At 39.9% G+C, this 21,822-nt stretch overlaps 1 protein-coding gene across 12 annotated transcripts in view; it reads left to right on the forward strand.

Moving 5' to 3' along the window:
- The window catches only part of PHF6 (PHD finger protein 6), an 89,014-nt gene that overhangs the window by 22,036 nt on the left and 45,156 nt on the right, over positions 1-21,822 (forward strand). For 8 of the 12 annotated variants that reach the window (XR_014834510.1, XR_014834509.1, XM_085006085.1 and 5 more), the window contains exons 1-3: positions 4,787-4,954; positions 8,926-9,109; positions 9,350-9,451. Coding sequence is in view for 10 of the 12 variants with exons in the window: in XM_085006085.1 (XP_084862211.1) it covers positions 8,972-9,109; positions 9,350-9,451 (240 nt within the window). In the remaining 2 variants the exon portion in view is untranslated. Of the gene's footprint in view, positions 1-4,786; positions 4,955-8,925; positions 9,110-9,349; positions 9,452-21,822 lie in introns of those variants that run through there. The other 4 variants (XM_085006083.1, XM_085006086.1, XM_085006084.1 and 1 more) reach the window with 2 other exon arrangements.

Raw genomic sequence — 21,822 nt, forward strand, 5'->3', positions numbered from 1 at the left:
ATCAACATACTAAGTTGAAGTTAAAAAAACAAACAACGACAACAAAAACTAAGTAGAAGAGCTTAAGGGCCAAATGCTGGGAGCCTACATTTTAGCAAGCAGATCAATCAGATGATATGGCAGCTAAGGGATACATTAAAAAAATCCTTCAGGAGCTCCCATTGTGGCTCAGTGGAAACGAATCTGACTAGCATCCATGAGGATGCAGGTTCGATCCCTGGCCTTGCTTAGTGGGTTAAGGATATGGTGTTGCCGTGAGCTATAGTGAAGGTTGCAGATGCAAGTCGGATCCCGCATTGCTGTGGCTGTGGTGTAGGCCAATTGCTACAGCTCTGATTCGACCCCTAGCCTGGGAACCTCCATATGCCGTGGGTGCGGCCCTAAAAAAAAAAAAAAATCCTTCATATTTACTGGGGCAAGAACACTCATGCACATCATTATCTGTCCTTGTGCCACAAGTAATAGTAATCTCATTTGACTGATGTGTAAACAAAGGCTCAGAGGCGTCAAATGAATAACCCAAGGTAATTCTGCTAGTTAGTGGACAGCCAGCAATTCAAAATTCAAACCCAGGTCTTCTAGCTCTTGTGCAGCATTTTGCACAAATAAATAGCACTCTAATTTTTTTCGCAGAACATTTAAGATGCTTAATCCATACACTTTAAAAATAAAGAATAGAAGAGTTCCCACTGAGGCTCAGTGGTACAGAACCTAACTAGTATCCATGAGGTTGCAGGTTCGATCCCTGGCCCCACTGAGTGGGTTAAGGATCCACCATAGCTGTGAGCTGTGGTGTAGGTTGTAGACATGGCTCGGATCCTGCATTGCTGTGACTGTGGCATAAGCCAGCATCTGCAGCTCTGATCTGACCCCTAGCCTGGGAACTTCCATATGTTGTGGGTTCGGCCCTAAATTAAAAAGGAAGAAAGAAAGAAAGAAAGAAGGAAAGAAAGAAAGAAGTAAGGAAGGAAGGAAGGAAAGGAAAGGAAAGGAAGAAAGGAGTTCCCTGGTGGTCTATCAGTTAAGGATCTGGCATCGTCACTGCTGTGGCATGGGTTCGATCCCTGTCCCTGGAACCTCCACATGCTGTGAGCATGGCCAAAAAAAATAATAATAATAAATTTAAAATATATTCAATATGCAAAATACAAATAGACTTCAGTTCCATGTAAGTGACATTTGCTCCTTTTTGAACCAGCTGTGCAAAATTTGTCATAATTGTAGTGTTACATTGCTTTATGTGATTACTTGATTAAGGTCTGTCTCCCCCACTACACCAAAATGGACCAGGTTCACATTTGTCTAACACTTAATAGGTGATCAATATAATATGTACTTAAGAATGAATGAGTAATTACAGGGGTTGATTACAAGTAGAAGGGAGGGCACAGGCACCAGGTGAATTTACGTTTGGTTTAGGCAGGAGCAGAAATGCTAGTGGTATCTTACAGGAAAACACTGAAGATGGGGAAAAATTACTTTGTAGTTGCTGGAGAGGATGAATTTGCTTGTATTGGACTTAGTGATTTGAGCTCAAGGACAGGATGATCTCAGCAGAGCAGATGCAGTTACTAAATGGTTGTTTACAGGGTAGTGAAAGTCAAGAGATTGTACCAATTCTACAAAAAAAAAAAAAAAAAAGAATGGAGGGGAGTTACTTAATGTGTGGTCCTCAGCAGATCTGCATCAGAATATCTGGGCAGTATAAGGCAGATTCCTGGACCCAAATCTTCAGAATCCTCTAGGGGTGGTGCAAAAAAAAAAAAAAAAAAATCTGCATTTTTAACAAGCTCCCAGGTAACTCTCACTTCCAAAGTTTAAGACCGGCTGGGCTGGAATAGCAATAGACCAATGGAGGGTCTAGGACTCAGTCTAGGGAAAAGTCTGCATTGAAAATGAGAAGAAGGGAAACCTACGAAAGAGACTGAACTAGCAGTGCAAGAGCCAGAGTCAGAGTCCATGTTATGAGACAAAGGAAGGTGAAAGTTTAAGAACAAGTAAATGGCCTAAAGTGTCTAACGTAACAGAGACATCAAGAATGAAGATGGAGAAGAGTCGTGAAGCTGGGATCCAAATTTTTCTGAACCTGGACCTGTCTTTTAAGATCCAGCTCAAAACATTTCCTTCCCAGGGATATATTTCCTGCTCTGCTGGACAGAGTCCATCAATCTTTGTGGTACGTAATTCCACTATAGCATTTCACCTATTGTACGGAAATTCTGTTTTTCTTTCATTGGAAATACCTATGTTTCTTCCTCATTAGACAGAGAATTCCTTGAAGGTAGAAGCTGTGTCTTACCCCTTTTCAAATGTCCAATGTCTGGCATAATACTTAGCATACAGAAAATATCTGCAAATGCCTGCTGAATGAATGACTGGAGAGTAATTGGAGGGAAAGGACACAGTCTGGCAGCGAAAGTAGAGGAATCCTATGTGTTTGAAGGTAAATGAGAGCAGGCGATTGATGCTGCTAGAGCAGAAAATAAGTAAGGAATCAGTTTCTCCAGAGTACGGGAAAGATATGATTAAAACCACAGTTCTGGCTTTAAAAAGCAGGAAGGACAATTCTTTCTCTGAATCTTGAAGGAAACCAGAAAGGATGGATGTATAAGATAAAGAAGCTTAGCTCAGAGGGTCCTGAAGTTAAAGGAAGTTAAAGCCTTTGCCGAGAATGAGGTACAAAAAGCAGGATCTAGAGCCTGAAGAAAAAGTGAAAGGAAAAGGGAGATTTGGTAGGAATGTGCTGGCGAATCAATAGATTAAGATCTGATGCTATATCCTCAGGCATCGTCAAGAATACGTCGTCACAATCTGACTTCTTTCCCTAGCCCTTGAAATAACCGGCTGCGTCTATCAGTCTTGCTAACTGAAACTGGCTACCAGACCTGGGGCCTGAAACTAACTGGAGCCACTGATCTCTTCCTCTCCTGAACTCTTCCTGCACTTCCTTTCCACCTTAAAGGCACTTACTTCAGTCTTTCAAAGATATTTGTCTTTTCCTTGTTAGACTGTAAATAGTTGAGGGCAAAGGCTATGTCTTATTCACTGTTGTGATGTACCTTAGCATAGTGAGTTGTACCTAATAGGCAGAGGATGTCTGTACCAGGCACACACCTAATACAGCATTTATCACATCATACTTTGTTTGTTTGCTTGTCTGTCTCCCTTTCTAGACTGTGAGCTCAAGGTCAGGGATTGAGTTGATCTATGTCTCTCTTGTGTTTGGAACTTAGTAGCTGTGCAGATGGTTATTGAATCAAATTTTGTTAGAATGAATACATGGATGAGAGAATGAATAAAAGCAAAATGTGGGGATTTGCAGGGACATCTAAAGAGGTGACATACTGCACAGGCACTGCATTTTGTCACTGACACAATCATCAGTCTCATCCTGACATCAGTAAGTGTGCAAAACTGGTAGAAAATGATGTGCTAAATATTTGGACTACATATTGTAGATCTTATGCAAATCTCTAACCACTCCCTTTCAAAGGTACAGGGCCTGAGTGAAAGGGCTAAGGGTCCCTCGCAGCTAAATGACTGCTTTGTCGGCGCTTATTAGGTACCTGTTTGTATGGTTTACAGTGTTACATCAAACATGGTTATTGTTTTCTTGAGGATTTACAATTTAATGTTGACATTGCAGTGAAAAATAAAAAGAATAATGAAACACGATAGAAACAGCAGTGGCTTTCCAAAACAATGGAAAGCCACTGCCCCCCCCCCCAAACAGGAAACATAGCTACTTGAAGGGCATCTTTAAATATTCATTGGTTTGTTAGGGGATTTTTTTTTTTTTATTTAACCACTGGCTTGCAGTCTGTGAGCCCAGCAGAAAAATAACAAAAGCTGGCCCTCACTTAGAGCATACTATGTGCCCAAACATTTTTCTGTGATTTACATATATCAACGCATTTCTGGAAACATCCATTTTGGATGTGTTGAAACTGAGGGACAGAGAGGTAATGCAACGTGCTCAAGGTCATAGACCGAGAAGTGGAGGAGCTGAGATTCAAACCCAAGCAGTCCGGCTTCATACATCAAAGAGGAAAGCACTCAGTTTAGGTGTCGAGTTTACCTGTACGAATTATGAAGAAAATCACTTATCTCTTCTGATTACGAAAATCTCATAATTTATAGAAGGCCTGTTACACGCCAGGGACGCTAATACACGGTTTACTTGCACTGTCTCATTTCTTCCTCACAATAAACCCGTGAGGTACTGTTTTTTCTCCTTATTTCAAAGACACACACGACTTTAAGGCACAGAGATGAAAACCGATTCGCCCAAAGATTGAAACCCAGGCAGACTGACTCCACTACAAGCTTCTCAGTGTTTCCTGGCAGTAAAATGAGAGAACGGAGGACCTCAAAGGAATGCCACGAGAGTACAATGAAATAATGGATGTGAAAAGGCCTCGGTGAACAAGTGCAGGGGATCAGGCCTACCCACTTGAATCACTGTCGAAAACTGGCTACCCAGGGCCCCCGGCCAACGGTTTCGAGCCCCAACCCAGCCCCTTCTCCGCCCAACCCACGGCGATATCTTTGAATCTCTTTCTCTATCTCCTCGGCTCCTGCCCCCAAACACTGGGTTGAGGGGCGGACCGGAGAATAGAAGGTACGCGCGCGAGCAGGAGGCGGGGCCTGCCGCCCCGAGCCGTACCGGGGGTGGCTTCTGCACATGCGTCGTGGCTCTGCGGCTTCAGCTGCCCCCTCGCTGCAGCCAATCAGAGCCCGCGGCGCGCTCGAGACGTATTAACGCTGTGTGAGTCGCTGCGTGCGAGGGGGGCGACGTAAGGGCGCTCCGCGAGCCCGTCTCTCCTCGAATGAAAGGAAACAACCTCCGGCGACAGAGCCCCGCTCCCAGACGCTGCTGGAGAACCGAGACCGACTTCTTTCTCTTTCCCCTCATTGGCGCTTCTCGCCTGCCGTTCGCCTCTGGGCCCCGCCGGTGAGTCCCCACGGTACCCTGGGGCCCCCTATTCTCTGCCCGGCGGGAGAAGACAAGGAGGATGGCGGTGGCCAGGCCGCCGCCCCTGCCCGTTGTTAAGGGGGACTCTTGGTGGTCTCGCTTTATTGTCAGGGACCCCAGAAGCGCCGCTCATTGAAGGCGCTTGGCAGAGAGGCTGCGGAGAAAAGTGCTGCGGAGCCACCAAGGGAGAGGTTAGGCTTTAGGCTAGACTTCGGGGGAGGGGGCGCAACATTTAAGGAGGAAAAAAAATACTGGGAATTTTTAGTCTTGGCCATCGCTTAGGACATATTTGGGAAGGAGGGAGACTCCCAGTTTGGGAAGAGTGAGAAGAATTGTTAGGGTGGCAGGAAGGTTAGCCTTACGGAATAAGGAAAAACTCCGGGGTGGGGGGAATTAGGGGTGAAACTGAGATAGGAAGCGAAGACTGTTAGAGGGCGAACTCCTGGGGGGGAGGAGGATTAAGGAAAGTGTAGGGTGATATTTCCCTGGATCCAGGAGGATTGGCAAAGGACAATTAGGGGACCCTGACTTTACGACCGAAAGGAACCTGCTAAAGTGTTTTAGAGGAAGATAGTTTTTGCGAGTTTACCTAGCTCTTGATTAGAGGGAGATCTTGGAGTCTAGTGTATATTGAGGAGTAAATAACGGAGAGGATCTGGTACGTTATGTGTACCATCCTTTATTATATGGACGAACAGCACGGCATTCTTTTGAAATTTCTTCGTTTCGATATTCTGCGTGGAAGTTGAAAAATCCTTTATTTTCGAAAAACCTTCCCTCTTCGTCGGCTTACTACGTAATATCAGGTCTTATACACTTCAAATCCTTTCTCTACGCTTGGGTTTGAAACAACTGGAAAATTCCTTCAGTTTCCTTTTGAATAACCGCAAAAAGCAGTGCGAAGCATGTAATAATATCGTGCAGCCAAATTCAGGTGCCCTTCCGGTTCATCTCTTATTCGTTTATTTCTCTCCAGTGTAACTTTCCTGACAGAAATACTGCCTCTTGGATCGTGTTTATATGTTTTGGTCTGTATATTTATTTCAGCTTGCTTGCGTGGGGAATTGTTTGATCTTCCGAAACTGCAATTTTTGTTTTGTTTTGTTTTTCTGTAAAAATGGTCTTTCAGATACCAGCCATTGAATGAGCTCTCGAGTTGGCTCTTGAATGCTCTCCTTGATGTTTCAGGTTATTTCCACCGTGGTGCTTTACAGCATCTTGGAAAATCGGAAATGCACTGATTGCTTCAGCCTGACTAATCGGGCTTTTATTTATGCATTTTTTTCAAATGTTTGAATGATGTTTCTGACGCTGTTATCTTTGCCTCTTCATTTCTGTTTTGTAATATTATCCATAATGCTGCGTTTCTTTTAAGGAAAAGCTTTCATTGTTGGGTGAAAGCATCAAAGTTTGATCTCTGCCTGCCCTGAAAAACCTTTTAGACCAAAATTAAAATGCCTTATACTGTATGGATCATTATGAACCTCTTAATACTGGTCCTTGGAATGCCCTTATTCCACTAAAGTAGAGACCACAAATGTGACAGCAATAGATAAAAATCTGTATTTTTATGATAAAGACATTTTTGCTAGGAGTCATTGTTTCCATGATGTTCGCCACTTCATGTTTTACAAGGAGACTGTAAAAAAAAATTAGCAAGATATGCACAGATGCATTATTTGAATTTTAGTGGAAAAATCCATTTAGTCATTGCACGTTGGGGAAAGTTTTTAATTGGTTTGATGCACTTTGTGTGCATTTTGTTCACCTTACAAATTACATTTAAACTGGTAACAGAAAAAAATACACTAGGATATTTTTGAATGCAAAATAAAGTGTACCTTTTTTTTCTCTTTTAGATTTTGGCGTCTTTGATATCTAGAAAAGTAGGTTCTAAAAATTAGGATGAGAAATTTACCTGTGTATAAAATGGAAAGAGGCAGGATTCAGTGTAGGTAGGATTTGGGGTGGGGGGGCACCATTTTCAGAATTAATTTCAAGAATGAAAAGCGATTTTCTAATCTAGGAATTTACTTTATCTTAAGCTGGTTTTATAGCTTATGCTAGGGTTGTACAGAAATTACACATTAAGATGTCTGTATAGATCGGATTCATAATGTGCCATCCTTTCAACTAGCCAAGTATGACCGGGAGAAATGCTGTGTACACTACAGTGCTTTTAGAGTGCTTACTGTTCATTGCGTAGTAGTGAAGAAAGCTAATTTAGAACTCAAATAGCAAATTTTGCTGCTATTTATGAATTTTGGTGTTTTGCATATTTAATTCTAAAGGTTTTGGCAGCTATATTCTTGATAAAGCAACTGAACACATATTTGCTTGAGCAAATGCAAACACACTTCCCCTTTTGTTTCTTTTGTTTCTCTGTTATGTTCTTTTTTTTTTTTCTTTAATCCTAAAAGTATTTGCTGCCTGTTTTCAATCAGTTTCACGGTTTATAGCCAGTGCTATGAATACAGTATTGTTGTAAAGTATCTGATGCCATTTGGAAGAGTGAGGTATTTAAAATTGTAGATACATTAAGAGTTTGTTAAACCCATCAATGCAGAGACTGTCAGAACATTTGAAGTTCCATTAAAGAGAAAAACCGAGATATAAGTTGATGGAGAAGACCTGTTTCTTTGTGGCTTCCTGTGAAATTTTAAGTATCTGCATTTTTACATTGGAAAGCACTGAATGGTTTGCATCTACCACCTTGCTAGTGTCCAGCTGCTGCTGCTGCCGTTGGTGAACAAGTGCTTCTCAGAAAGCAACAGTATGGTAGTAGTGAATCCATTTTTTCAACACAGTGTTATGAAAATGTTCAAATATAGAGAAGAGTGGAAAGAATTTAGTAAATTTTAAGACAGAAATTTGAGATTTTATTGATTATCATGTGTGTTGTGGTAACCTGGATCCCAGGCTGCTTAATTAGTTATGTTGATTTGAGAAAATTGCACAATTTAAATAACTGATTTTACATCTGTTTAGATTCTTCTGAAGAATCCATGTTGAGATTGATGATCTAAATCTGAAACCTTCCATGTTAGAGCTTTTCTTCCCTTTTTTTGTTTGACTATACTAAGATAATTATAATTTGAGTAAATTTAAGGCTCATTCAGAAAAATTTTCCTTTCTTTATACAGTATTACTAATTTAAGTAGGAAAGTAACTACATTTAGAACACCACTGTCAGTTTGTAACTTTAATAAGCAAGCAGACTTTTGGAGTGAATCTCAGAGTCAGATAATATAGTTGTTTTTTTATAAATAATTGGTTCCTAAAGTCTATTTTTTTTATAGAGTGGTATAAAGCTTAATTTTTCTTTTCTTGCAAAAGGAGTACAACAGCAAAATTAATAAAGATGTATACATGATTTTTTAAACTTGAAAATAATTCAAGTTTTAAAAATAAGTATTCCAAAGTCATGGTTATATAAATACATGTCTTATTCATTGTATCATCAATATGTGTACTTTAAGGAACTTTGCAATTATAGGATTCTGTTCACTCTGGATATTGTGTAGTTCTCTTAGTAGTTTTTGGTCTGCTCTTAGATGCATAATTCTTTGTCTCCTTGAAGGGGCACCTAGCTATACATGAAAAATATTTTTCGTTAATTATGCTAGCAGATGATTATTTTAAAATCACATATTGTTCATGTTTTATTTATCCATGTAGGAATAGTTCTAATTATTTCACGTCCCTTAATTTGAGAGCAGTTTGTTTCTCAGTTACTTCATTAACTTATCTTTATGCATACACAGTACATATATTTTAAATTATAGAAGCATCTTATGTTTCAAAACTAATTTGTCTATACTAAATAGCTATTTTAAAATGCATATATTAAAATCTAGGTCAAATATATGAAAAAATAAATTTATATGACCACATGTAAACTGATTTTAAAACAAAATTAACCATTTTGTTGTGCTTCTTATTCTCTGTAGCATTTCTTGAGGCATAAAGTGGCATTCTAAAGGCAATTTAAAAATCATGTCAAGCTCAGTTGAACAGAAAAAAGGGCCTACAAGACAGCGCAAATGTGGCTTTTGTAAGTCAAATAGAGACAAGGAATGTGGACAGTTACTAATATCTGAAAACCAGAAGGTGGCAGCACATCACAAGTGCATGGTAAGTACTGCTGGCAGCTGCCAAGAGGCTGAAACCTTGAGAATCTTGACAATGGCTCTTCCTAAATACTAAAAGCAAAAAACAAACCAACAGCAGCAAAACCCAGTTAAATGTCCAAGAAGTGGTTGCTCACTAATGCTATGCCATTTTTTACTTGATTATTTCTTTTAAATTTAACATCTTACGTTTCACTGTAATTTGTTCATATGTGAACCTTAATTTTTTTAATGTAATTTATAGCTCTTTTCATCTGCTCTGGTGTCATCACACTCTGATAACGAAAGTCTTGGTGGATTTTCTATTGAAGATGTCCAAAAGGAAATTAAAAGAGGCACGAAGCTGGTAAGTTAGTATTTCTGCCTCTTGAGAATAAAACTTACTTTAAGCTCATTAAGGAAGAAATTGCTTATTTTAGAGTGTATTGCATTATTAACTGAGTATATGCTTTTTTAATTGCAGTCTTATTTTTTTCATCAAATCAACAAATTCTAAGGCTGGGTTTAACTTATTTGCCAATCAACAAAAAAGGAGTGAATCAATATTTATATTATCTAATTTTTTTTCTTTTCAAAGAGAATTCAGAATCTTCTTGGAGGCTTTGTTGACGTAGAAAACAGGCAGCTTGCTTTATTTGAATGTTTTATGTGTTAAAGTCGTCATTCAAGTATATTTTCATAATTAAAATTCTGATATGTTTTCATTTTCCATGATAAAGTAATTGTGATCCTTACAAATGAAGATGGCAGAACCCTTTCAACAGGAAAATGTTAGCAGTTGCTAAACAACGTAATTAACTATACCACACAGCTATACAACACAGCATTTATGATTTTGGATAACTTTTAGTGAATTTTACAGTTTTTTTCGGAAGCTAAGCTAGTGTAACAACCCTGCAGTTTTCTCCTCTACCAGGTCACCAGTTTGGCAAGATGCTATATTGCTCTGTTGGAAAAGTCCTCAGTTGATATTTGATACACTATGGTTTACACTGAAACAATTTTTTTTTCTTTTCTTGGTTATTTTTCTCCTCTGAGTTCTTTATTGAAATTACATCTGTAGCATCACTGTCAAGTGTTCATCGTTTTAAAACAGGTTTGGGAGAATATATATGTGTCTTCTTAGGCACGAACTTATATTTCACAAAGAACCTGATGGGAAGGGGGCTATCATTGTGATATCAGGAATAACCTATTTTGAAAAGTAGTCAGTTTTCTAGTATTACATTAAGAAAAAAATACGAAGAAGTTCAAAGAGAGCAGTTGAGATTTGTTTTCGGATCGTCTCAAGCTCTAGAATCAGTATTGGCACAAATGGGAATGCAGAGGTCAACCCATTTTTGTTGTAGTGAGACCTTAACTGGGAAGATGTTTATCTTCCTCACCCCCCAAACCGTGGATAGCAAAAGAATGCTCCATTTTTTAAATGTGATTTAAAAAAATGGGGGTTTTAGATTTCTTCATGTTACTGTGGCATGCTGATTTTTGAGAACCAGAGCAGTATGTTTTTATTTCCTAATCGTTAAAAACAAATTTGGATACAAAGGAAGAATTTCTGTTTACTTGAAACTAGTCATACTGTAACCCTTAGCACCTCATTATTTATTCCTTTGCATTATGAATATTCTTGGAAAATTCTTCTACATCTGACTTGTTAGCATTGCTATTTGACATGGCTGCTCCAGTCAGAACAGGAGCAGTTTTGATCCTTAATGTTACTGTGTTATTAACAAATGCAGTGCCTAGTTTTACACAAAGCAGCAGCATACATCTGGCAGTATGGCTAAATTTAATGGAGATTTAATTTATTTAGACCTGTTTGTGCAGAAAGCATCAGCACTTTGTACAGATTTCACTATTATAACTTTTTTTGGATTCATTTTTAATGGTATGGTGTAGGGACTTGATATTTGTTTCCCAAGTGTAGTGAGTTATAAATAACTAAACTTGTTTCTTGATCTAGGGAGTAGAACAAGATTAGAGGTTAAAACCACAAGCTATAGTCACGGCCGTGGATTTGAATCCCAGCTCTCTCACTGACTAGCTGGGTGACCCGAGGCAAGTTATTTACTTCTCTACGCCATATTTTCTTCACCTGCCAGAAGGAGATAATGACAGCCCTTGCCTCCCAGGGATATGGTGAGAATTAGAGACTATGCAGGACTTAACATGGTGCCTGGCACGTGGTTAAGACTTGATAAATGGTAGCCCCCATTGTAGTTACTGTTCATAAGTAATAATAAGGTCCTGCTAATATTGTTGTAAGCTAATGAAAAGCATCCTGGGTGGGGAAGTCGTAAAGCCTGTTTTTTAAATAACTCTGCCACTTTAGACAAGTCATTAACTTACTTGTATTTTCACCAACAGTAAACGGATAATGCTATATCACTGCTTCCTAAACAGTGATGTTGCATAACTAAAAAGTGCTATAAAAGATATAAAGAGTTACTTAGGAAAGGTGTTTTGAAGCCATTTTGAGGCTGTGGGCATCCAGCATTGAGGAATAGTGGCAGAAGGAACTTGTGAGCTTCGGTATATAATTTTGCCTCTTTTCCTTCTTTTAAAATGTCAGAATTTAAATAATTTACATAGGGGCTAGGACTAGAGTAGCATTTATATATTCTTTAAAAATTTTTTTTTTCGGTCTCTTTGCCTTTTCTAGGGCTGCTTCCGCGGCATATGGAGGCTCCCAGGCTACAGGTTGAATCAGAGCTGTAACCACTGGCCTATGCCAGAGCCACAGCAACGCGGGATCCGAGCTGCGTCTGCAACCTACACCACAGCTCACGGCAACGCCAGATCATCAACCCACGGAGCAAGGCCAGGGATCAAACCCACAACCTCATGGTTCCTAGTCGGATTCGTTAACCACTGAGCCACGGCAGGAACTCCATATGTTTAATTTTGAAATAATTTTTAAGTTTCCATTTAGCCTTTAGTTTTGCTCTATGTTGTTTTTACATGAAGTACTATTAAGTAATCAAAACTCCAGATTTCAGTTTTCCTCTTTACTTTTCCCTGTGTAGATTTGTCTAAGCAATAAAAGGGCCATAAATCAAATAGAAAGGGAGGGGAAAAGTGCAGAGCTTCATGTAAATGGGTAGACTACATGTAAACTAGGTAAATCAACTTCCCTCATTGACTTTTAAAGACATTTTCTCCTGCGAGTCTGTTCACTCTGGCTCCTGTCCATCTCGATTTCTAGGTGAATACTCATTGAAAGTCATCGAAAACAGGAGTGCTGGTCCGTGGGTGCTTTTAAGACAGGTTCCAGTCTGTATCTCATGCTGGCTCCAGAGGTTCTCATTTGCCCCCAAAGAAAAGTAGAAGAGGCTGGGGTTTGAGGTGAAAATATATAGGCGGCCAAATGGGTCAGAGTCTTAAGAGGATGGGCAGTCACAGAGGAGCAGGCGCTCCAGGTGGCAGGTTTCTGTGTTCTTGCTGCTGTAGGCCATTTTCCAAGGTTTTCATGTCACCCATAAAGATCGGGGGAGGAAAGCACGAACACATTCATCCCCTTTACGCACCAAGATGGACCAGAAGACCTTTGCCACCTTACTAAGGTTTTTATAATTCGAGACGCTGCTTTTGCAGTTCAGGAAGAGCTATGTTTTTCCAGGATGATTTCTGGTTCCTGTTGAATCCATATGTGGAGACACCACATCTGTACCATCTACTCTTATTCTCCAGCCATCTAGCCAAGAAAGGCACATTTCAAGGTAAAATTATCGTCGCCGTTTTCATTTGGTTTAAGGAGACACCTGCGAGGAGACTGTGAAGAATGTACTCTTGCCAGCTGCAGCTAGGTGGTGAGATTGTTAAGAGTATCCACAGCAGATAGTCACTGTTGTCATTGGTACCTGTGTCAGATGTATCACAGACTCAGAACAGAAGGCTTTGAGAAGGCTGTTTAATCTGTTTTCCTTCCCCTGCGGCAGGATGACTGACAAGCCATGCGACATAGTTTTTTTGTCTGCCTTATTTTTAAGTATATCAAGAAATTGTGATTCTACCCAAGCAACCTGAAACAGGACCGGTATTATATAACACTCTTCACAGTTGAGAAATTCATCCTTGTATATAACTCCTCAAGTATCTCAATTTAAAGTCATTTATTCCAGGTCTATCTCCTTCCGTTAAAGGAAGTATTTGATTTTTTTATACTAAAAATGAGAAGTCCTTCACATACTTGATGACTGTTCCTCAGGTCATTCCTAAACTTTCCCTTTTTCAAATTTTACTCACATGTCTTAAAAAATCCTCGGGACATGTTCCTACTTTTTCCAGCAGCAGAAATAGCTAACATTTATTGAACACCAAATATGTGCTAGGACTACGTACCTTAAATACAGGATCCTTTTTAATTCTCACGGTCATACTTTGAGATAGGAAGTATGTCATTCATTCTCACTTTGCAGATTAGGAAACTGAGGCTCAGAGAAGTTAGGTAACCAGACTGTGGTCATATAGCTTAGTAAGTGGAAGAACTGAACTTTGAATCCAGGGACAGTAAACTCCAAAGCCAGCATTCTGAACCACTGGGTTATACTTGACTGCCTTTTAAGCTACCCAGCCAAAAATCACATTTTAAAAGATGTAATGATCAGGAGTTCCCGTCGTGGCACAGTGGTTAACGAATCCAACTAGGAACCATGAGCCTGCAGATTCGATCCCTGCCCTTGCTCAGTGGGTTGAGGATCCGGCGTTGCCGTGAGCTGTGGTGTAAGTTGCAGACGCGGCTTGGATCCAGCATTGCTGTGGGTCTGGTGTAGGCTGGTGGCTACAGCTCCAGTTAGACCCCTAGCCTGGGAACCTCCATATGCCCTGGGAAGCGGCCCTAGAAAAGGCAAAAAGATGAAAAAAAAAGATGTAATGATTAGAGCTTAGTAGTTTTCTAATAAAGATGGAAATAGTACTGAATTTAGGACATAGTAGATTCCTATTAAGATATTCTGTTACTAGCATTGTTAGTTTTTAGGACAACAATCTTATATCCATGCTATGTAGGAATATGCCAAGTCTCTATTACCCTCAAAATATTATTTTTTTGTAACTTCTGAAAATAAAAAGACCAATTCTGCATAGTCTTTACTTTGTTGTTTACCCAGTACCGGTACCAGTGGAGTGCTTGACACCCTAGAGAACAGCATGTCTGGTTTTGAGAATACCTCATCTAGGTATTGGGCATGTCATCCATCTGCATATACGACCGTTTGTAGATACACCTTTTTCTGCTCTGTGGGAGAAGTCTTGTCAGTTTAGGTAACTAAGACTGCTTCCTAGAGATGGTAAGTTTAAAAAAAGATGATGAGTCCACAAAACAGGTTAATTGTACCAGAATGGGTCACTGAGACTGGCAGTCATGGATTAGAATTGAGAAAGGTGGGATGCCTGCAGAGTCTTTAAGCATTAGACGGGGATTTTGACTCAAATGGGAGGGGAGGGGCAAAGCAGGATTTTTTCAGGAGACAAGTGATGCACAGTAGTCACTGGGGAGAATGAAATGTAACAGTGGCAGCGTATTTGTCTGCTGTGCATAGATGTCCTGCAGGCATCTTAAAGTCAGCCTGTCTGCACCAGCAGTCATCATCTCCCTGGCCTGAAACCTGATTCTTCTTCTGAATACTTTACCTTCAGTTCTTCCTTCTTCTGCATCCGTCCCATAGATTCTGTTTCTGGGGTGTCTTGGCCTTCTTTTCTTTCTTACTGTGACCCTGTATCCATTTGCTCTTCCCATCCTTCCACCATACTGCTGGCAATGACTCGATCTCTACCTTTCAAACCTAATCTCACTCCCAACTCCAGTGCTTTACTGATTCCTTACTGCCTACAAAATAATATCCAGAGGCCTCAGGCTGCCTTTCAGAAGCCGTACCTTAACCTGCCTTTTCCTTATCTCATCCCGTCTCCTCTTGGTTTCCCACACATCCTCTGCTTGTCTCCATTGCCATGCATTATTGATGTTGTTTATCTACCAGCTGCCTCTTAAAAGTTGTGTTTTTGAGTCCAACTCAATTGACTTCACCTCTGTTGTAGAGTTTATGCATTGTTTTTGCCGCATTTGCGGAGGCCATTCTTCTCCACTGTGTTGTGAACTCCGGGAGAGCGCAGACTATTCTCTTTGCCTCGCACAGGACTAAAGTGGGGGAAACTCATGGAAAACACTTAGCACGGTGCTTGACATCTCATTTGTGCTCAATAGTACTCTAGTAAGTGGACGCTTGTTAATTGTTGGCTGAGTTTGAAGGAGAGAAGAGCTTCAATTGGATAATAGTGTGAAGTTTTAATAATGGGCTAGGCGTAAATTGACCAGGGAAGTAATGGTATAGCATAAAATTCCTCTGTTTTGGTTAATCAGTGTTTTAGTGTTATTTGCAGCTCTAGCGGTTTGAAGATGAGAGAAATCTAAAGGGAAAAATCAGGTTGGTTATTTGTTCGGGATGGTGGAGAGCTGTGTTTGCCTCACACGAGAAGGTTTTCGTGTTTCTTCAATCTTCTCTCTCCCAGTAGGGTATGATTTTTGTAGTTTTCCTTAGGCGTTATATTTGTCAAGGCCTCCATCTAGACTCTGAAGATCATCTCTTTGCCCTTTTATCAGATACTTAATTGAATGCCTTCTTTGTACCAAGCACAGTGCTGGACACTTTGAACAGTCATGAATGCATGTAGTTTAGCCGTAGAAATATATTGTGAATGCCACAGGGCACCTGGGAAAGAGGACTATAACCAGTTCTACCTGAGAAGTCCAAAGACTTCATAGAAAGGGACATTTGAAATGTGTTGCATTGGGAAAACGATGCTGTAGAAGTGAAAGGGGGAAGAGTGTCAAGGAGGAGACATACTTTTTTTTTTTTTTAATCTTTTTAGGGCTGCACCCGAAGCACATGGAGGTTCCCAGGCTAGGGGTCGAATCAGAGCTGCAGCTGCCGGCCTACGCCACAGCCACAGCAACGCCAGATTCAAGCCATGTCTGCAACCTACACCACAGCTCATGGCAGCGGTGGATCCTTAACCCACTGAGCAAGGCCAGGGATCGAACCCACATCTTCATGGATACTAGGCAGGTTAGGTACCACTGAGCCACAGCGGGAACTCCAGGAGGAAGTACTTTTGACAAGTATTAATATTTGATGCCTGTGCTATTTAAAGTAGTGTGTGTGTGGCTCATTAAGCATTCAGTAAGAGTAAAATGGACCACCCAAAGTGTATAGAATGCTACTACTGCTTACTACATACAAAGAAGCAGAGGATGCCAGGTGATTAATGGCCCTACTAAATCCTTAGAGCAGTTGGTACTTAACCAACTATTAAATCAGAAAGCAGGGGGCAGTTACAGAGAGGTATCTTTTGAAAAAGGTTTCCAAGCGATTTTTGATGAACACTCTCGATTCCGGACCGTTGGCTTAGGACAGGGTTGGCACAGTTTGTGTAGAGGATCAGATAATAAGCATTTAAGGTTTTGCCGGCCAAACTTTTTCAGTTACAGTCACAGACGGTACACAACAAAGTGAGTATGTGTGTGTTCCAATAAAACTTTATGAAAACAGGTGATGGGCTGAATTGGCCTTGTAGGACCTTTGCCTTAGAGTATTTTTGGGGGAAAACGGGTAAATTTTTTCCTGAAGATTTGTTAACTGGCCTCATTGTCATCTGTGTAACTTTTACAAGTGTACATACATCACGAATGTATTTGTATAAATGTGAATTTTTTTGAAAGTTTGGATTATGGCATGCAGATTAGTTTTAATGTGTGCAGATATTTTACGTGTCATTTATATAAAATGAACTTTGTTTTACTTTGGAGGTGATAAAGAAGGAATGTAAGACCGAAAAGAAACTAAGGCTAATGATGGAGAAAATCAGGTCTTTCGACTATTACTGAAAGTTCACGGCTTTTTCCCTTTGCCTTCATTCAGTACTTCTTTGTAATTGAGAATGCTGCAAATGTATGCCATTATATAATTACTAATGACTTATTTGTGCTAATGGAAGAGAACCCAAACCAATAATATAAAAGAATCTATGGTTTGTGGGGGGCAGTCTTGTTACTTATTTGACCATGGATGTATATTTGGTGTTCGTCACAGATGAAGTATAGCAAGCAAGCAGCACGGCAGTTTAAGGGTACCCTCAGCATGAAAGACCTGCATCTCAGAAGAGCTTAAACATAAAGAGCTGAGCTTGGAAAATCTGTCTGAATCTTTCAGATGGATAAAGAACTTTAAAAGCGCCAGTAAGAGAATTATATTCCTCATCAATGTTGATTCATAAATTTGGATGGAGCTGAAATCTGTGATATTGAGAACAAGGTCAGGAGATGGTTAAGGAAGAGCTTGGTAGGCTTACTTATTTAGCTCCTTGGCCTCTGATTTCCAAAAGAGCTCTGAAATGATTTACCCAGTAACTGCTTAGATTTAGTCTGTTACTCTAGTTAAAAAAACACAAATACTTTTCAGTGGCCCTGTTTTTTAAGAAGCACTTGGAATTTAAGGTTCTAATATATCAAGTCACTTTTCTTTTTTTAATCAAAAACATTATCTTTTACTTGTCTTAATTTTCAAGTCCCTTGTCAAAGACTTTGACAACTTTCAGATTTCATTTTTGCTTCCTAGCTTTCCATTTAAACCTAATTATTTTATTATATAACCCTTATTATTATTTTGTTTTTATGAGACCTTCTTCAAAATGCTATAAATACATTTTTTAAATTATAGCTTTCAGATAAACCAGAAACAGTTATCAGTTATGTTCTACCCTTCTAGGCAGTGGTAATTTTTTTAGGGGTTTTTAAGAAATAGGGTGGAAAACATCAGCTGAACATAGTTCAGAGGTTACTGTGTTTTCTAACTATGTTGGAGACATGAGATATTAGTATATATAAAGTAATGAATCTGGAGTTAGGAGCATTTTTTAGGGAACTCTGAAAATTTGTCCCAGCCGCACTGTCCTGCTTTCTAGTTTATACTGGAGGTAGCGTTTTCTGTGATTAAAAACAACACACACAAAAAAACAAACACTAGCATAAGGTAAACTGCTCTCACTTTTTGTCTCATGTCTCCTGCGTAAAGACCCTATTGCCAACTCCAAATGCTTTTGGCATTTTTTCTCTGCCTAGAGACTCTTTGTGAAACCTCTCGCATTCTCTGTGTATTTGGAGTTTTCTTGGAGCAGGGGCCTTGAAAGTAGTAACTACTTGGCCATGAGAATTTCTGTCTGTACACCGTGGTCCGTTACTGACATGCATGGTAGATACTCAGCAGTTAAGCTGGGCAAAGCTACGTCTTAGAGAGCTCTTCCTCCTCTGGTTCCGTATGGCTGTCTGGCCTTCTGAGCCCAGCCTTCTCTGTCTGTCTGTCCTGGGACTTGGCAGTCTCATTTGTTTTGCGTGATGTCTGCCTGTGGTCTTAGTTGAGTTTTCCCCACGCTTTCCCCACTGCTACTAAGAAAGCAGTATTTTTTCCTTTTATGACTTAAGACTTCTTCCTTTTGCAAGGTGAATTTCAGTCCTAGCCTAGTTCAGTTGACTGAGGAGCAGGTATGTGCCAGCCTCTGGCTCCTGTGGGACTTGAGTTAAGTCATAGTCCTTTCAGTTCCTTTTGTCTCCTCTCATGTGTGACTTAGTTCCTCTTTCTCCTGAGGATCAGCTCCTTGAGACTCTGCTTCTGTGGCACAACTTAATCTCAACGTAGTAGAGCTTCCCAGACAGTAGAACCCTGGTTACCAGGGGCAGGAGGGGTGGGGAAAGTGGGCGATGATCAGAAGGGACAAAGTTGCGGTTCTGAAGGATGAGTAAGTCTAGAGATCTGCCCTAGAGCATGATGAATATCATTAATAACACTCTCTGGTAGCCTGGCAATTTGCTGAGAGTAGATTTCTAGTTGCTTGTACTACATGCACCAAAAGATGGTAACTGTGTGAAGAGATGTGTATGTTAATCAGCTCAACTGTAGCTGTCATTTCACTATATGAATATTAAAATAGCATGCTGCACACCTTAAATGTATGTAATTTTTATTAAAAAATTTTAAGAGCGTGATATGTAGACATCTGTAAGAGGATGAGGTCTCTTTTTCTAATCTCCCTGTTTTGGAAGAAGTAATTGATTATTGAAATTTATTAGGTCTACTGGGTAGCAAACTGAATAGAGGAGTAAAAGTAAAAAAAAGAAATCGCTAACAAAGAAATTTTCACCTGTGTCTTTTTTTTTTTTTTTTTTTTTTTTTTTTTTTTGGCTGTACTTGCGGCATGAAAAAGTTCCCAGGCCAGGGATGGAACCCATGCCACAGCAGTGCCCTGGGCTGCTTCAGTGACCACACTGGTCCTTAACCCACTGAGCCACATAGAAACTCCCTCACCCTTATTTTAAAAACTTGGAATCTGGGTATAGTCAGGATAAGCTGAGAATTGACGTTTATACCTATATTTGAAGATAGGAAATTAGCCCTCCACAGAATATTTGACATGTGGGACAGACCTTTTTTCAAGGGGGAAGGAGTCCGCCACTGTCCTTAACAAACATGTTCCTGTCAGGTTAACTTTCATCTCCCTACGTTTGAGAGAGCCCTGGCTATGGTGCAGGGGGGCGTTAAGTGGCAGCTGACAGTCATTCTGCTGAGGGCCCAGTACGGACTGTGACAGAGTGGAGGGCACATAAATGTTTTGTGTAAAGAGGATAAGGTCACTCAGGTCTAACCAACTGGCGCCTTGCTCTATTCTACTTTTTTTTTTTTTTTTTTAAATAGAAGTCCTCTTTGTTCTATTTTATTTTCCATAAAAGAAAGTTTTTAAAAGAAACCATCTATCTAGTTTCCCAACTTTAATTTTCTTTTTATTTCTGTTTCTCAACTTTGTTCCTAAACAGGGCTAATCTTTTCCCCCAAGTATTCCTGCCTATGCTCATTCTGTGCCCCTTCAACTGGTTTGTTCTCCATTTCACCTTTGCAAATCAGACTTGTAAAATATTTTTAGATGTACTTGAAGATAACTGTGTCAAAACTGCGGCTATTAGAAACATGAACGAGAAAGAATATGCCATATGCTATTGGCATCTTCAATAACAGCGTAAGCTTAAAATCAGCTTAATTGAGGACTTCGTGGTAAGACACAGTGTTAATTTCCCCAAAACTTAATCTAGAAACAATTGATGGATAAGATCTATACATTTATAAAGATAATTAGCCATACAAGGAAATAAAATGGTAAAAGCCAAAATGAATACTCTAAGTCCCATGGAAGTTCAAGGAAAAGATAGAATTTCAGGGGTTGGAATATAGCAGTGATACCTTGAAGATAACAGTAGTGCTCCTGCTCTGTATTCATAGGTACACAAGCAGGTATATTCATTTTTTATCATGGAGAATTTTTTGCTACTTTCTTAGTACCTTGCCAGAATTTCCTGCTAGTGTATGCGTGCTGCATCAAATAGATCTTATAAATTCTAATTAAGAGAAATTCCTGGAGTTCTTACCGTGGTGCAGAGGGTTAAGGATCCAGCATTGTCTCTGTGGCAGCTCAGGTCACTGCTATGGCTCAGATACAATCCCTGACCCAGGAACTTCTGTATGTAGAGGGTGTGGCCAAGAGGGGGAGAGAGAGAGAGAGACCTACTTCTAACCTTGGGGAGAATCTTCCACTCTCTGAAAATATTTTTAGTATATCTTCCTCTTTCTTTTCTTCCTTGAACAAAACTGAAAATAAAGGTGTGAAAATAAGCATTTTTTTAAAAGCTCATTTAAAAAATTTTTTATTTGTCCTGTGTTGCTGTAGTTAGTTACTTATACTTTGAACTGGCTTGACTTTATAACCAGCCAAAACAGGTTTTTATATATATATATATATATATATATATATATATATATATATATATGTATATGTATTTTGTCTTTTTTGTCTTTCCAGGGTCGCACCCTTGGCATATGGAGGTTCCCAGGCTAAGGGTCGAATTGGAGCTGTAGCCGCCGGCCGACCCCACAGCCACAGCAACGCGGGATCCAAGCCGCGTCTGTGACCTACACCACAGCTCACGGCCACGCTGGATCCTTAACCTACTGAGCAAGGCCAGGGATTGAACCCGCACCCTTATGGTTCCTAATCGGATTCGTTAACCACTGAGCCATGACGGGAACTCCAGGTTTTGATATATTTTTGACATCTGGTTTTCTTCTCATTCTCAGTAAACTGAGAGATGGGCTTGTGAGAGAGAGATGCAAGCAGGCAGGCATGGGAGCTCTGGCCCCAGTGGTTTTTAAAGAATTGTTTGTATATCACAGTCATTTGCACATTGTAGAAAAATCAGAAAATATAGGAAATTAAGAAAAAGAAAACCAGCCACACAGAGATAGCCACTCAGCATTTTGCTGTGTTTACTTCCACCTCTTTTCAGAGAACGTATGTTATAAACATAATTGGGGTCATTGAAGGCTTGTCACTTGTTTTCCACAGGTGATTTTACATTTTGGGCTGTTCTCAGTACTTCTGCAGTGAACATGATTGCATATGAATCATTTAAGTCTGATTTATTTTGTAGATTACTAGAAGGAAAATTACTGGATCGGAGAACAGAAACTTTTCAAAAGCTCTTTGATAAATAAAGCAAGTGGCTGTCCAGAGAGCACACTGATTTCCAGCAGAATCTGAGAGTGCCCATCTCACTGTATCTAGGCGAGTGCTGAGCCGGCCCAGGATTTTTACAGCACCTCTCCTTTCATTTTTGCTTTT

The sequence above is a fragment of the Sus scrofa genome, chromosome X, assembly GCF_054392235.1.
Source record: "Sus scrofa isolate SSC_HxYL_T2T_F1_AM1 chromosome X, Sscrofa_HxYL_maternal_Yorkshire_Landrace_v2.0, whole genome shotgun sequence".
Lineage (NCBI taxonomy): Eukaryota > Metazoa > Chordata > Mammalia > Artiodactyla > Suidae > Sus > Sus scrofa.